Source organism: Mus caroli, unplaced genomic scaffold (genome assembly GCF_978045245.1).
Source record: "Mus caroli unplaced genomic scaffold, Mus_caroli_1 scaffold_9, whole genome shotgun sequence".
NCBI classification, from domain to species: Eukaryota; Metazoa; Chordata; class Mammalia; order Rodentia; family Muridae; genus Mus; species Mus caroli.
The window spans coordinates 107261381-107279036 of record NW_028227264.1 but is presented as its reverse complement, the minus strand read 5'-3'; the positions used below and the strand labels follow the sequence as shown (position 1 = coordinate 107279036).

The window sequence follows — 17656 nt, the reverse complement described above, 5'->3', positions numbered from 1 at the left end:
TTTTCAAAAAGTAGAAGAGACAATTCTATTTCAAGTAGAAGACATATGGTGCCCGTCTGATTAAATAAAATGTTTAGTTATGAATTATGTGTTAATTTAAATTAATGGAAAATGCCTGATCTCTTCTATGATATATATCAGTGATATATATCACACAATGCTGTCTAAGGTCCTTGCTACACAGCAATGCCAAGATAATGCGTAGAAGAAGGTAAAGAGAGGATTTGCTGAGTCTATTGCTCTGTTTATAATTTTTCTATCCTTGGATAATGTACAGACGTAAACACATTGATAACAACAAAAGTGCTAGAAACAATAACTTTAGTAAGATACAACTTTTATGAGAGGTAAACTGTTGGAGGAGAGGGTTATCTTCCTCTTTCTTCCTTTTGTTTTCAGGTGCTTAGACTAATAACAAGTGCATTCAGGAGTGTTGAGTGACTCATAGAGCATGAGGTCCTACCCCAGAACTATTTCCTTAACATCTTTCATAGACCAAATTTTATGCTTTCCTGAGATCGAACATTATTGGGGAAAGGAGTCTGAGGAGCTATCCTCCATTATAGACTCAAAATTGTAGCAAATGACCTTGCGCTTCCCTCCCACTTTAGATTACAGATTTTGTCCATGCTAGATACTAGAATCCCAACCACCAGAACTCAGTCATAAAGTAGTTAATAGGTAACTAGAAATACTTATATTTTTACATCTTCTAGGTGATTTCTGTACTGATAACATTATGGAGACAAAGAAAAACAATCTATTGGGAGCAAAGTCTACGTAGTTTTAGCATACTGTGTGTTTGAAGTAGCTATGAATATATTCTCTGATAATAATAACACTTTGGGAGTTATTATTTTCAACTCCTATCTATTATTTTAGAAAGTGCTTCTCTGTTTCTTCCTGCAGTAGTAATGGTTCTCTTCTAACTGAAATTTGCTAGCTCTAGCCCACTGTACAATGGCTAAAGGAAATGAGATTAGTGTACTATTCTATCTTGACCATAAAGGGAGATGTTTCTATATCATATTTTCCCATTCTTGAACATGTAGCTTAGACATTCTTTTGATTTTTGAATCCTTACAGTAACCTTATGGGAGGTGAGGGAAAGATAAAAAATCATGTATCCTATAGGTGAAGAAGGGGGGCTGTCAGGTTACTGTCAAACATGATGAAATGCCCAGGTTTATTTATCCTTCATTTCTTGTCTTCATGACACTAGGTTGTCTAGCTCTCACTCTTGACCACTTTATATGCAAATCTTGTTTTGACTACTCTGTGCTTTTCACAAACTGTTGTTTGCTTTTCCTATTTCCCCCCCCACTGGCAAAAAATGAAGACAACTAAAAGTTGGTTTCCCATGGTTAATTTGTAAACTCAGCAGACACACTTCAATTGAGTCTACACACAAGTTCATGTACTAAATTAAGAGGCAGCCAGGTACACATGTCAACTGCATTTCATTGTATCCTAAGCGTGCTTGATATTGGTTTTGGGTATGCTATAATTTTTGTAAAGACTTCAAGGCTTTGACTAGGCATTAATTGTTTATAAAGAGCATCTTGGGGAAGGTTGTTGTTGTTGATGTTTTGTGTGAACATGTCATGCTGTGATTGTAGACGATAGGGAACAACACTTGGGAGTCTATTCTTTCTTTACTTTTATCATGAGTTCTGTGGATTGAGCTGGGATGCTCAAGCTCAGGTTGTCAGGCTTGAAGGCAAGTGATTTTAACTCGCCCCCCAACTCCCAGCCCCTGCCGTGCCCTTCTCCCTGAGCATCCCTCAAGTCCAGAAATTATTTCAGCAATATGGTCCGATTGAACAGTGTGACTGCTTTTTCTTTGGGGAAAATAATTCCATGTTATCCCATTCCTCATACTTTGAGAAGAATGCACATACAATTAGGTTTCAATATCCGTGCATTTGAGGAATCTTTTTGCCACAGTTAATTTTTAATATGTTAGTAATTATTCTAGTCAGTTTTCCCAGAGCTATTTATACATCTAATATCATGGGCTAAGGATTTAGGGAGTACTTTGCACTTGAAAATGTATTTACTCTTTCTAATTCTATTTTAAAATACTTCTCCAGTTCCAGGAGCAGTGTTTGATTTACAGATCGTGGAGGTAGAAGCCACAGAAATAAGAGTTTCTTGGAGGAAACCTCGACAACCAAATGGAATCATCAGCCAGTACCGTGTAAAAGTGTCAGTCCTAGAGTCAGGAGTCATTTTGGAAAACACTCTGCTCACAGGACAAGATGAGGTATTACACTTTTTATTTCCTGTTTTGCTGAGCCTGTTCTGTTGGCTCTGGTCACTGGTAACTTGGCCGGTTTGTCAGATTTCTACATTAAGTATTGACAAGTTTGATACAAAGGAAGTAAAATAAATTGAGGTATGTTGACATGTTAAGTAGATCACAGTTCATTTTAGGCCTTGTTAGCTAAGTGTTAACTATTCTCTTTCATATGAAAAAATGTCTATTGAACCATCACACGGGACTAAATGTACTTCTATATGTGGCTCTTATTATTCTCATCCAGTTACTATGTTATTTGCGGACTATGATTATGAATGAAATGTTGTCTCAAAGGCTTAGAATTAAGAACAGTTCCCCCAAAAGACTGCTGTCTACAAATAATTTTGTCCTATTTGAACTCCAGCACCTAATGGCCTCAACACTGCCTTTTCTTATTGAAAGCATATAACTAAATATAAAGAAGTTCAAGTGTTTCGTTTAACATGAGAGGAATTGGTCTTTGTTAATACACTGCATTTAAGCACAGTGGTTACCTTATTTTCTGCTCTTGTCTCTGTTAGGGAATGTAGGGAGCTGATGTGCTTCTGAGGTACTACCCTGGCCAAGCCAGCCACTTACCAGTGAGGACCCTTAAAGTCCCTAGGCATGCTAAGGTTGTGTACTTAGGACCAGAGTAACAATAAGTGGGCCATTAGAAACATATGTGATGCTTATTAAGAAATTTGCTTCTGCTGTGTTCAGTTCAGAATTGCTATTCTTTGTACCTGTGATATCTGCCCTCTCTCCAGTCCCTCTGTTTCTGGTACCAGACTTCCCTTACCTCTGGCATTGATTCCATCATAGTACTCAGTGCTATGTATCGATTTAGGACCTCTCATCCCCAGGTTAAACTTCAGTCCTATCTTGTGTCCTTTCTTCTGTGTAATGGATGTTGAGTTGTAGGTTTTCTGATATTCTAGCTGGCATCTCATCAAAGAGTGGGAGCTTAAGCATTTGTCCCTGCAGAGAACATCTTAAAATAGATACTTAGTCTTCTTTGAACCAGGTGACAGGTTTCCCAAATTTGCTAATGCCATTTGTTGACTAGCCAGACACACCTGTTTTTCTCTAGAAGTTAAAAGGTTCTGGGAAGGCCAGTTGGCGGTCCTATAACATAGCAGAAAGAACTTGATAATTAGAGCCATTCAATCTATATTTAATTATGGTCCTGGCTATTAGAGGATGAAATGGTTAAGAATGTAGGTACAGAAGACAAATGGTTAGAGCTTAGTGCCTAGTTCTGCCATTATTGATGGCATAATCTTGGAGAAGGTGGCCTGACTCTCTTGAACTTGAGACTTAGGAATTACAGAAGTTCTTATAACGAAGGGTCAATGATGGGTGTTCAATGGGTGATATGTATAAAGAGAGCAGCACTGTAGCTGACATGTATTAAGTTCGGTGCTGATACTTGTGACTTGTTGGAAATAACCTTGGCATTCCACCCTTCAGTCTACTCAACATTCAACTCCTAAACTCTCTTAATAAGAACAGTAAGAAGAGCCATTTTATTCTCATATCTGCACGGGGTTGGGGAATCAGTTCTTGTTATATCAGATCCATTTCAGGTCCTCTGCGTCCTCATGTGGTTGGTTATTATTCCACTTTAAAGTATTGATGAGGGATGGTGGATACATCAGGTCTAAACCAAGGGACCTTGGGTTTTACTTTCACTCTGCTGTGCCTTACAACTGTGACCTCAGACAAGTTAACCTATAAAGAATTTTTACTTTCATTTTTTTAAAGTGTGTGTGTGTGTGTGTGTATACGTGCCTGAGTTTGTTTACACATGGGGTGTATGTGTGGTTAAATGTATACATGTACAGTGCACTCACATAGAAGTCCTTGCGTGACTTCTACTTTTTTGAGGCAGGTTCTTTAACTGGATCACAGTCTTCTTGCAAGAGCAAGGATGGCTGCCCCAAGAGCTTCCAGGGATCTGAATACATCTGCCTCTTTGTCCCAACCCTGGAACCACTGGTTCACGTCATCATACTCAGTTTTTCAGTAGGTTCTGAGGATCTGAACTCTAGCTCTCTGGCTTTTCAGACAGTTGCTTTACCAGCTGAGTCGTCTCACCAACTCACGCTTCCCCATTTTATAATGCTCCCACACATGTCTTACAGGGGCAGCAGTAGAGCACAGCAGATAAAACCCCTGGCTTAATAATCTTGTTGATTATCTTGTTTTCTTGTCGTGGTATCTCTCAGATTAGGTATTCTTGCTTCCCATTCACCTCCATGTCTGTCTCAAGAGCACTTTACGTTTTTAGAATCTGGTTAGGAGTCACAGGTGACCTCAGTGTCGAATACAGGGATGAATACTGTTAACAGTTCTCAAGATGTTAACATATTTCATCCCAAAATGAATATATGTTCTTTCCAAAAATTCACCCTCCTATCTGTTACTGTGTGGGCAGCCGGCGCCTAAAAGATGGCGCCGGTCTCTGGTGCGGGTCTCTGCCAACACCACTGCACAGGTGCTAGCCTGAATCTGGCGCCAACCCCTCCAGAGCGGGTGCATGCAAATTAAGGTGCGAGCAGACTGACCAATCCTAGGAGAACACATAGCCCTCCCCAGTGCTGGGGTGTATATAAGGAGTCCTCCCTGGATTCCCGGGGTTCCGTAGCATCCAGGCATTCCTGAAATAAAGCTGTTGAGAAGAATCCGACCTTGTTGCGTTTTTTCTTGCCGGACGAGGTGGGCGCAACATTACTGTACAGCTTTTAATGCCACTGGTTGTTTAATTCTTCATCTACTTTTGTATACTGCAACTTGGCAGTGTGTGAGGTTTAAATGATTAAAGTGGTTAGTGATGCTAACAGCTGTCCTTTCTATTTACTAATGTATTTATAGAGACATTCAGGGGCTCGTTTTTCAGCTCTTACTTCTCATAGCACTTTCCTATGTCGTTGGTTTGTTTATTTCTTTCGTTGATATCAGGTCTCCAAGTTACTTGGGATGAATCACCATGTACACTGAATATAGCCCCTGTTAAAACTGATCTCACACTTCCAATCATTGGTTCCTCTTGGTAACCAACCACTCATCCGTAATCATTGGTTATGTGTTTCCTATCTTTTACTTCTGCCATTGTGAATTTTTACCTAGCATGATTCTACCAGGGGTCAAGTGTGTCTAAACTCCACTGCCTTAAAACAAAATAACAAAACCAAATGAAACAATCCCCTTCCCCCCCCCCCCCCCCCAGTGAATAATTGAAAGACAGGAAGCAAGAGGTTAAATTGGGATCCTAGAAGTAGAGACATGGGACTGAAATGATGCTGGCTCCATAGGCTACCCAGAAGAATGTTGGCTAGGACAATTAATAGTTTTCAAGTGACAAAGATGCTGTTTAAAGAGAGGCTGACCTAGCTTGATTAAGCACCAAGCTATGGGCTGAGAATGACTTCATCTCTTGGGCTGATTTTTGTTTTGAAAATTGTTCTTTAAGAGGAGAGATTCAGAAGACTTGAAATGAGCATTTGTGACATATGTGGCTGATTTTTCTTTTAGGATAAAATGTCAAGAATCGCACTATTGTCCTCCTCTCATGAAAGCTTGAAATACTGGGGTCTTCTTCAACTTTGTTCTCTTTAATGTTCAATAGTCACATAGCCAGCTGTTTGCACCGTCAGAGAGTAACAGTTGAGCATCTCTGTCCCAGTCCTGGGTCCCTACCTTCATTCAATATTGCAGACCCTGTCCTGATTCTCCATTGCTGTCTCATTATGTCGGTTTCCCACTGTTGCATAGTCACTCACAAACTCAGAAGCTTCAAACAAGGCATTCCTGTTAGATCACAGTTCCTGACAGCCAGAGTGCAGAACAGATTTACTCAAGATTTATGCTTAGATCTGAGGGCGTCTGGTTGGTTGATATTATTGTTCTTTCTTTGGGGTTGCAAACGCCTTCAGCTCCTTCAGTCCTTTTCCTTTAAATTTTTTTTAATCTTTTTTCAATTATTTATGTATTTATTTATTTTTTATTAGATATTTTCTTTATATACATTTCAAATGCTATCCCGAAAGTTCCCTATACCCTCCCTCCGCCTTGCTCCCCTACCCACCCACTCCCACTTCTTGGCCCTGGAATTCCTCTGTACTGGGGCATATAAAGTTTGCAATGCCAAGGGGCCTCTCTTCCCTGTGATGACCGACTAGGCCATCTTCTGCTACATATGCAGCTAGAGATATGAGCTCTGGGGATACTGAATAGTTCATATTGTTGTTCCACCTACAGGGTTACAGACCCCTTCAGCTCCTTGGGTGCTTTCTCTAGCTTCATTGGGGTCCTTGTGTTCCATCTTATACATGACTGTGAGCATTCACATCTGTATTTGCCAGGCACTGGCATAGCCTCATATGAGACAGCTATAACAGGGTCCCTTCAGCAAAATCTTTCTGGCATATGCAGTAGTGTTTGGGTTTGGTGGCTAATTATGGGATGGATCCCCGGGTGGGGTAGTCTCTGGATAGTCCATCCTTTTGTCTTAGCTCCAAACTTTGTCTCTGTAACTCCTTTCATGGGTATTTTTCCCCCTATTCTAAGGAGGAATGAAGTATCCACTCATTGGTCTTCCCTCTTCTTGATTTTCTTGTGTTTTGCATTTTGTATCATGGGTGTTCTGTGTTTCTGGGCTAATATCTACTTATCAGTGAGTGCATATCTAATGACTTCTTTTGTGATTGGTTTACCTCATTAAGGATGATATCCTCCAGATACATCCATTTGTCCAAGAATTTCATAAATCCATTGTTTTTAATAGCTGAATTGTATAAAGGTACCACATATTCTGAATCCATTCCTCTGTTGAGGGACATCTGGGTTCTTTCCAGCTTCTGGCTATTATAAATAAGGCTGCTATGAACATAGTGGAACATGTGTTCTTATTACCAGCTGGAACTTCTTCTGGGTATATGCCCAGGAGTGGTATTGCTGGATCTTCCGGTAGTATTATATCCAATTTTCTGAGGAATCTCCAGACTGACTTCCAGAGTGGTTGTACAAGCTTGCAATCCCACCAGCAGTAGAGTGTTCCTCTTTCTCCACATCCTCGCCAGCATCTGCTGTCACCTGAATTTTTGATCTTAGCCATTCTGACTGGTGTGAGGTGGAATTTCAAGGTTGTTTTGATTTGCATTTCCCTGATGATTAAGGATGTTGAACATTTTTTCAGGTGCTTCTCAGCCATTCAGTATTCCTCAGTTGAGAATTCTTTGTTTAGCTCTGAGCCCATTTTTAAATGGGGTTATTTGAATTTCTGGAGTCCAGCTTCTTGAGCTCTTGGTATATGTTGGATATTAGTCCCCTATCAGACTTAGTACTGGTAAAAATCCTTTCCCAATCTGTTGGTGGCCTTTTTGTCTTATTGACAGTGTCTTTTGCCTTACAGAAGCTTTGCAATTTTATGAGGTCCCATTTGTCAATTCTTGATCTTACAGCACAAGCCATTGCTCTTCTCTTTAGGAATTTTTCCCCTGTGCCATATCTTCGAGGCTTTTCCCTACTTTCTCCTCTATTAATTTCAGTGTCTCTGGTCTTATGTGGAGGTCTTTGATCCACTTAGACTTGAGCTTTGTACAAGGAGATAAGAATGGACCAAATCGCATTCTTCTACATGACAACTGCCAGTTGTGCCAGCACCATTTGTTGAAAATGCTGTCTTTTTTCCACTGGATGGTTTTAGCTCCCTTGTCAAAGTTCAAGTGACCGACCATAGGTGTGTGGATTCATTTTTGGATCTTCAATTCTATTCCATTGATCTACCTGTCTGTCACTGTACCAGTACCATGAGGTTTTTATCACAATTGTTCTGTAGTACAGCTTAATGTCAGACATGGTGATTCCACCAGAGGTACTTTTATCCTTGAGAAGAGTTTTTGCTATCCTAGGTTTTTCGTTATTCCAGATGAATTTGCAAATTGCCCTTTCTATCTCAGTGAAGAATTGAGTTGAAATTTTGATGGGAATTGCATTGAATCTGTAGATTGCTTTTGGCAAGATAGCCATTTTTACTATATTGATCCTGTCAATCCATGAGCATGGGAAATCTTGCCATCTTCTGAGATCTTCTTCAATTTCTTTCTTCAGAGACTTGAAGCTCTTATCATACAGATCTTTCACTTCCTTAGAGTCACACTAAGGTATTTTATATTTTTTGTGTCAGTCCTTTTCCTAACTCCTCCCCAGGGAACACCATTGGCAACCCCATGCTCAGTCCAATGGTTGGCTTTGAACATCCACCTCTGTATTTGTCAGGCACTGGCAAAGCCTCTCAGGAGACAGCTCTTTCAGGCTCCTGGCAGCATTCACTTCTATTTTTTTCAAAAACAATTTTTTATTAGGTATTTTCTTCATTTACATTTCAAATGCTATCCTGAAAGTCCCCTATAAACCCCCACCCGCTCCCCAATCCACCCACTCCTGCTTCCTGGCCCTGGCATTCCCCTGTACTGGGGCATATAATCTTCACAAGACCAAAGGCCTCTCCTCCCACTGATGGCCTACTAGGCTATCCTCTTCTACATATGCAACTAGAGATCTACCAGGGACTAAACCCCCAACCACAGAGTACACATGGAGAGACCCATGGCTCCAGCTGTATATATATAGCAAAAGATGGCCTTGTTGGGCATCAGTGAGAGGAGAGGCCCTTGGTCCTGGGAAGGCTAGATGCCCTAGTGTGGGAAATTTGAGGGTGGGAGGCAGAAGTGGATGGGTGGGGATGGGATAGGAAGTTTCATCGGGGATAGGGATAACATTTGAAATGTAAATAAAGAAAATATCCAATAAAAATTTTTAAAAAAGAAAATAAAAAGGTTTATGCTTAGGGTCTCCTAATGCTTCAGTCAATGGCTTTGCTGGAGTGTGGTCTTATCTGGAGACTGACTGGTGTCACCTTTTATTTCCACAATATACCCTAGTTTCTTGCCTAGGTCCTGTTCAGTCTGGCCTTTTACTTCATCTAACAAGCAAAGGGGGATCTGTATAATGTCAGGTGGTTACATCCCATCATCTTTGTAGCAGTAACAGGTTCCATCTCACCAACAGGATTGGGAAGAAATTATACAAAGCATGACAGCAGGGGGTAGATGATGAGGGGCCAGCTGAGAGGATGTTCACCGCAGATTCATGTATGCTCTGGTGCTCAGAGTATTACTGAGTTTACAAACACAGATCTAGGAGATTTGAGAAGTGATGAGGAAGATGTGTATGTATCTAAGTTATCTAGACCCTCCCTATCATAGGCAAAGGAGTCTAACACAGAATATAGGCACTTTATTTAGTGAGTTTTAGAAATAAACATAGAACTCAAACCACAAGTGCTTAAAATGCTTAGGAATGAGGTCTGGAGAAGGCAAGGCAGGAACAGAGCATTGATATTCACTATAACCTTTTATCATTACTTTCTCCCCACCTTTTTTCCCCTACAGATCATGGGGCACATATCATGATGGTAAAAATTATAAAGAAACAAAACTAACATATTCTGCATTCTGACTCTGGATCATCACTGTCACTTGAATGTTTTTCTACTGTCCCTTTGTGATTTTCTTGTTTCTTATACAAATGGATTATTAACATACTATGAAGTATCTTGAGGATACCAGCTTTGATATTTAAGCAAACATTAGAAAAGTATCTCTGAAAATTGAGTGCCAGAGCTGGAGAAGGTTTATTTCAACCTCTCAATGTGTATTTGAATTCCATCTATAATATTTTTAGCCAACAATTGGAACTTTGGCCTCTGTTAAATACTTCAGCAACTGTGGTGATGGGGCATTAGCACCACAGAAGCAGCTGCTAGCCAATACACTCTAACACGTTGAATATTGTTCACTACAGGCATACCGAATTTTTTGGTTTGTTTTTAGCAACTATGAGACTCTATGTATTCTGAAAAACCCAAAATGTATATAGATGAATAAGAACCTTTTCTTTTCTCTTTTGGACTGATGTATTTACTCAATGACATTTACTGGTCAGTCCTGCCCTCCTCCCTGAGCAATAATACTTATTATGGTGCTTCTTGGGGATTAGAAACCAGGAAAATTCAGTCTAACCTACTCTGCCATCACCAGTTTCATTAACTTAGTTAAATGACAAGAGAAGAGAGCTAAAATTTGATCTGTGTGATCAAGTGATATCTCCCGGGCACAAGTGTTCAGCATCTCAACTGGCACATGGTATCTTAACATGCTATTCTGTATAGTACTGCAACAATACATGAAGATTTAACTTTTTATTATGGATGGGCACAGTTTTCTTAAGCAGTAGCTTCCCCTTCTCACGAGTTCTGATTTCCAGATCATCGTTGCCTAGTCCCTCTCCTGTGTTTATTTCATGGTGTGGCAATGAGCCTTTCACCAAACTGAGCAGTGTTCTCTATTGAGTGAAGCTAGGAACACACCAAGCAGAACTGATTTCTCCACTAGTGTCAATGTTGACCTTTTAAAACAAAGATTAAAATTAATTACTTTGTATACCATATTCTTATAGGACTGGTCTGAAGCCCTCTAAACTCAGCCCTCCATGAAATGGTGCTTACTTGAATATCACACTTCAGTAAAGCCTGAGGCATTTTCCCCCCGGTTGGTTGGTAGCATCACAGATTTCAGAGATTTATTCTGATGATTTTATTTTCACCCTACAGCTTTCTCAAGTATATCAACCATTTTACCTGGTGAACCAGAGTTGAGAGCCCAGTTAGTTGGTTCAGAGGAGGTGGCATAACTAGGACTATCTTAGCAAGATGGAGCACAGATGGAGGAAAACCCGATTAAAGCCTCAAGTATTTGTTCACCAAAGTAATGGTTACAATTAGCATCCTTTAGGATGTCTTCAAACATGTTAACTATAACTCCCCTTTTACTCCTTCTTTCAGTAGCAACACAGAGGATATACTGAAGTAGAATCTCTTAAGAATAAGTCGGAGCAATCCATTAATTCAATTCAGTAGAACTCTGGTGGCTCTAAGTTGATAGAAATCCCACTTGCTGCAATGGAGGTTATTACAAGAGAAATCAAGTTGGTTTATTCAGGTGGATTGGGAATTTAACTCTGCAGACTCTCCAGTTCTTTCACATAAATTCCAAGGATTCCTCCCTAACATGTGCTAGCCCTTTCATGTTGATGGATAGTGACATTGCCTTGCTTGGTTGTTCTCCACTAGAGACAACTTCACTTTTTTATTTTAAATGCAGGGTGACTCTGAAGACATTGTCTTTGCAACAACTGGGAATAGACTTTTAGTGGGCAAGGGCCAGGGATGCTGCTAAACATCCATTTATGTAAAGAGTAAGGCTTGTAACAAAATTACCTAACAAAGTACTTCTAAGTCCAGTCATTTGCATTCAGTAGGCATCAAACTTGTAAGTGCTGCAATGGCCTTTATTTTTCCACTCTTGTCCTCTTATTCCTGCTTTCTATCCTTCTCCCCTTTTCCATTCTTTTTCTTTTTTAAGTCTAATTCCATCTAGTCACTTTTGCTCAGTCATTTCTCTCTAGAAAAATCCAACATATAACCTAATGCCATTATGAAAGAGCCAACCTGTGAGAACTGTTCTGAGTATGGAATAATTAATGATAATCTATAACCTTTCCAGCTGATAAGAAACCAGAGTTCAATTCATTGCATAGGGATTCCAGTGAAAATTAGAATTGGGGTGAGATGCAGAGTCAAGTGCATGCAAGCCAACTCTTACATCAAAATGACAGTTTGTCAGCAGGTAGGCTCATCTCGGCTCATTGATGGAATGTTAGGGTTGCCCCGCCATAATTTATTTGACATGTGGTACAAACTATTGAGAGATTTGTAACCCGTAGATTTTCAAAGGGCACGTGACTGTGAGTGGGCGTGGCTGTGTGGTGCCATCATAGCCTATTGGCTGGGAAACAAGCATTTTTCTGAATTACATGTTGTGAGTCATGTCTTCTTCCATGTCCTTGTGGAGTCAGAGCTCATATGAGCTGTAAGAAGATAGAAAAAAATCTTTACTTTGTTAGGCTCCATGTTCTCTTCCCTAGGTTCTTTAACTAATATGAGTGTCCTATGGGTGTTCCCTACTTTCCCCCAAACAATTATTTTGTGGCTAAGATTAAAGGAGAAGATGATGACGATAATGATGATGGTGGTAGTGGTGGTGGTAGTGGTGTGTGTGTGTGTGTGTGTGTGTGTGTGTGTGTGTGTATGTGTGTGTTTACCTGCTATGGGTGAATCTTCAAATCTATGCTCGTTTAGAGGCTGATATCAGAGGTCTATATCTGCATGCCTTTCTCCTTGAGAGAGAGCCATCACCTTAGTTTTGAGACTGAGTCTCTCCCTGAACCAGGACTCTCCAGTTTGGCCATGCTGGCTGATCAGTAAATGTAGTGCGCCCACCTGTCTCCCTAGTAGTGTTTTTTGCTCTGTGTGTGTGTGTGTGTGTGTGTGTGTGTGTGTGTGTGTGTGTGTGTGAATGCATGCTCACACGTGTATGGAAGCATCTTTATGTTCACAAGCTTGTTGGGACCCAAGGTTGATGGTAGGCTCCCTTCAGTCTCGATCCACCTTGTGTATTGAGGTAGGAGCTTTGAAATGAACCCAATGCCCACTGAGAAAGCTATACTGGGTTGCAATCCACAAAGGAAAGTGACATCAAGCTATCTCTGCCCCCATCTTTACGACATACATCTCCAATCTGTGCTGGTTACTATTAGTTCAGTTTCTGTTCCCATGGTGGATTTGGCATATATGCATTCCATTGTGTGGGTAAAAAAGGACAGCTACCTACCATATACCTTAGAACCATGGACAGGTGTACTGGAAACCCTGCTTGCAAACCTCTTACCTTGAAAGCTCCTTTTTTTCTGTAATTCATTTGATTAAAGATAAATTATAATACCACTGCTATTAACAGTAAACAGAAATGCAGGCACTCATGAAGTGTATAAAGTGAGGATGTTTAGAGAAGGAAACAGAACTTGTTTTAATAATATCCTCAGATTATTTGTGGAATGAGAACTTGAAGTATTTCAGTTATGAACGGCTTTGCATGGAAATATCTAATTACACCATGAAAAAAGTAATACACATCTGAAAACAATACCTTCCTTTTTTTCCCTCCAAAATAAAGCTATCAATCTAATAAGCACTAGAGTGATCATATTATGTTACCATGGTGCAGGGTTTTAGTTGAGAATAAAACCTTGGAAAGTAAAGAACACAATAGTTATAGAAATATTATTTTCTTTTAAAATGCATAATTCCAAAGTGACAGGCTTTTAAGTCATGAAGCACTGATTTATTTTCATTCTCTGTCTTTTAATTACAGTATATCAACAACCCCATGACTCCAGAAATAATGAACCTAGTAGACCCAATGATAGGATTCTATGAGGGCTCGGGAGAGATGTCTTCAGACCTGCACTCCCTGGCTTCGTTCATATACAACAGCCATCCACACGACTTTCCTGCCAGGATGAGAGCTGAAGACCAAAGTTCACCAGTTGGTATGTGCCGGGGCCTAGCAAACACAGAAGTGGATGCTCACAGTCAGCTATTGAATGGATCACAGGGCCCCCAATGGAGGAGCTGGAGGAAGTACCCAGGGAGCTGGGGGGATCTGCAACCCTATAGATGGAACAACAATATGAACTAACCAGTACACTCCCCCCTCCCCACCCCCAAGGCTCGTGTCTCTAGCTGCCTATGTATCAGAAGATGGCCTGGTCGGCCATCAGTGGAAAGGGAGGCCCATTGGTTGTGCAGACTTTATATGCCTCAGTACAGGGGAATGCCAGGGTCAAGAGGTGGGAGTGGGTGGGTGTGGGAGGGTGTGGGGGACTTTTGGGATAGCATTGGAAATGTAAATGAAATAAATACCTAATAAAAAATTAATTCTCTCCTAAGTGCATTGAAACTAGTATCTAGTCGAGGTATGAACCCAAGCTGAGAGTTCAACCAGGTTATTAATGGTCCACGGTCTAGAGTCAGATATTTCTTTTTAACTGTCGGATACCCTCATGAAACAAATGGAAATGCCACACAAGCAGTGGCTGGCCCTTTCTAACCCATTTGACCTTCTTCCTAGAGAAAGTAGCACCCTAGAGTCTCTAGCCGAGCTGCATAGACAATCAGTTATTACAGTTGCCAGAGCAGGTGTGATGGGGAGGGATTAACATATCTTCAAATCGTTTACAGGCCTCACAGTCTCTGCTGCCTTTGACGAATAGGTTTTCAAATGTCACTAAAGGTAAATAGGTCAGAAAGTTACAACTCTAGTGCATGGTGCAATAAACAGGTGTAGGTGTCCCTGGTATGTGGTGATGTCATTAGTGCACACACTTGCTCTTCGGGGTCAGTGAATCTTATTGTTTCTAAAAGGAGAGCGTAATATAAGGCCAATGGAAGGCACACAGGTGATACAGTGTTTCTTTGGTTTCTATAAAGTGTTAGATAGGAATAATATTTATTTCATTGCCTCATTCCCAAATAAAAATGTTATGTTCTTCTATTCGTGGTAGAATTAATAAAAGAAAATTACATTTCAGTCAAGACATCTTTACTTCTCTTCTGCAAAGCCAACAGGGGCAGCACTAAAACCTAGAAGACCCACAGCTGCTCTTCTGTATATTTTAAATTTAGCTTAGATCCTTATTAAAATTTATAAATATATAAATTATAAATATATAAATATACTAAATATCTCAGACTTTTTTTTTTTTTTTTGGTAAGGACACACATGTGTCAGTTAAGTACTAAGCAAGAATGCTTGCTTTAAGCAATCACTGGGACTAGTGAATGTATAATAAATTTTGAGTCCAAATAAAATGCTCATTTCTTGAAGTGTACAATTAAAATTTAATGTTGACTCATAATGTTTCTTTTTTATATTGTTGCCTAGTGTTTGCTTCCAGAAAACGCAAAGCAACAACAAAAACCCTCAGCCTGTCTTTGTCTGAATGTTTTATTAATTTTTTTCAAAACAGTGCTATCATGTTCCAAAACATTGTATGAGAACTTACAAAATGATATTATGAGAATGAAATGTTTATAGGTATGGGGGGATCTAGAATTCATAAAACATTCATATATATTAGGAGTCATATATCTGCTATTTTGTATGTGAGACTGTATGAAGATATTAATGCATTAATTGCTAGGTTGCATCAAGAAAAAATAATTTTGATGGTAGAACCAAATACCCATTTTTCTCTTGTTGATTTCCAATAGTGACCACCAGGAATCAGTATATTACTGACATCACTGCTGAACAGCTGTCTTATGTTATCAGGCGGCTTGTACCGTTCACTGAGCACACGATTAGCGTATCTGCTTTCACTGTCATGGGCGAAGGACCACCAACGGTTCTCACTGTTAGGACACGTGAGCAAGGTACAAACGCATTTCCTTTGAAACAATTGCTTGAAAATATTATGTATGAGATTAATACTTTGGCTCTGTTATTCCTATTAATTGTTCATTCTTCTTTTCAAGTGCCAAGCTCCATCCAAATTATAAACTATAAAAATATTAGTTCTTCATCTATTTTGCTATATTGGGATCCTCCAGAATATCCCAATGGGAAAATCACTCATTATACAATCTATGCAATGGAACTGGATACAAACAGAGCCTTCCAGATGACTACTGTAGATAACAGCTTTCTCATCACAGGTAGAAGGAAAAGTTGTGTTTCATTTTGCACGCCTACTCTTCTAGTGGACAATGTGCACCCTATACACCTTTAACTCTATAGGACATATTCCGGATTTTGTTGATGTGTGTTATATGGATATCTTAGAAATGTATATGGAAATAACAATACATGTGTCTTTATATCTATTCACACAAATTTAAAAGGATATTATCAAAGTTTTTACAGACATACACCTAACCTAGGAAATATTGTATTATTGAGGACTTGAATGAATGAGCCCACTTGAAAATCAGCTGAGACAATTCAATTGACAGGGTGTGTGTGCCAATTCTTCTTGCTGTGTGCCAAAACCTTTTTTCCAGCTTTAGGTTACTGCCTTAACATTACAGGAAAGATCACTGATACCATCTGTATGGAAAACCTTAATGCCCAAGGAATTTGGGAGAATAGGAGTATATGAGACCTGACCTAGAGAGCCAGTCCTTTTAATAAAGTATTTCCATGGGCCCTATGGTAAATGGCACTAATCTAAGAATTTTTTTTGAAGATTTTAAACAATAGTTCTCTTGTCATTTAGGGTTGAAGAAATATACAAGATATAAAATGAGGGTTGCTGCCTCAACTCATGTTGGGGAAAGTTCTCTGTCAGAAGAAAATGACCTCTTTGTGAGAACTCCAGAAGATGGTAAGAATAAAAAGTATATTTATAATTTTAAAAGGAAGGAAGGAAGGAAAGAGGGAAGGGAGAAAAAGAAAGAATGAAAGAAAAGAAGGGAAAGAAAGAAAGGGTATCATTCTCTTACTGACTCCACCTCGTGGCTGGTTCAGTGTCTAAAACAACAAACCAGAAGAAACACATGTTTTAAGTTGTGTTCTATTCTTCCCAGAGCCAGAATCATCACCTCAAGATGTGAAAGTAACCCATGTGTCTCCAAGTGAACTGAGCTTGACCTGGTCCCCACCTGAGAAACCTAATGGGATCATTATTGCCTACGAGGTGCTTTACCAAAATGCAGACTCCTTGTTTGTAAAGAACACCTCCACCACGGACATAACTTTAAGTGACCTGAAACCTTACACACTCTATAATATTTCTATCCGGTCATACACCAGACTTGGTCATGGCAATCAGTCATCCTCATTACTTTCTGTAAGGACTTCAGAGACTGGTAAGGTTTACTGTTCGTTTGCTTAATAATTCTTAATTATCTAGTAAACCTAGCTGACAATTTCCTTGCTGTTTGTATTTTTATAAGACAAAGAAAAGCCTTCATTGTTATTTTTGGTGTAAAAGAAATTTATTCAAATTTTCTAGGAAAAAATATATAAGGAATAGGCTTAGGTGTTTAAAAATTTGAAAACTAATTTCCTATATAAAGGATCTTTTAATAAAAAAAATCAGTGAGTTGTTCAAATGAAAAACCATTAAAAAGTACCAAAGACTCATCCAGTGTGCCTGCAGACTTTAACAGAGAAGCATTCAGAAGACTAGTTCAGCCTGAGTCTTGATGAACCTAGAGTGGGCAGGAGGATTCTGCAGAGCTTGTTGAGTAGATGGGTAGAGGTGTGGTGGAGGGATACCTCAACTAATAGAAATAACACAAGCAAAAAAAAAAAATTTGTATCTCAGTCTCAGTTGTGATTGAGCAATTAGCACAAGACAAATATTTTGTCTGATAACCTTGGTTTATCATTTGTGTTGTGATTGGAG

The 17656-nt window shown here is 39.5% G+C and overlaps 1 protein-coding gene across 2 annotated transcripts in view; it reads left to right on the top strand.

The window, feature by feature from the left end:
- Ptprq (protein tyrosine phosphatase receptor type Q) overlaps nucleotides 1-17656 on the top strand; it is a 207828-nt gene that overhangs the window by 17929 nt on the left and 172243 nt on the right. Inside the window, exons 9-15 of one of the 2 annotated variants that reach the window (XM_085843440.1) lie at nucleotides 2094-2266; nucleotides 13618-13795; nucleotides 14103-14105; nucleotides 15519-15680; nucleotides 15783-15962; nucleotides 16523-16630; nucleotides 16833-17114. In XM_085843440.1, coding sequence (XP_085699566.1) covers nucleotides 2094-2266; nucleotides 13618-13795; nucleotides 14103-14105; nucleotides 15519-15680; nucleotides 15783-15962; nucleotides 16523-16630; nucleotides 16833-17114 — 1086 coding nt within the window. The remainder of the gene's footprint in view (nucleotides 1-2093; nucleotides 2267-13617; nucleotides 13796-14102; nucleotides 14106-15518; nucleotides 15681-15782; nucleotides 15963-16522; nucleotides 16631-16832; nucleotides 17115-17656) is intronic. The other variant, XM_021174928.2, reaches the window with a different exon arrangement.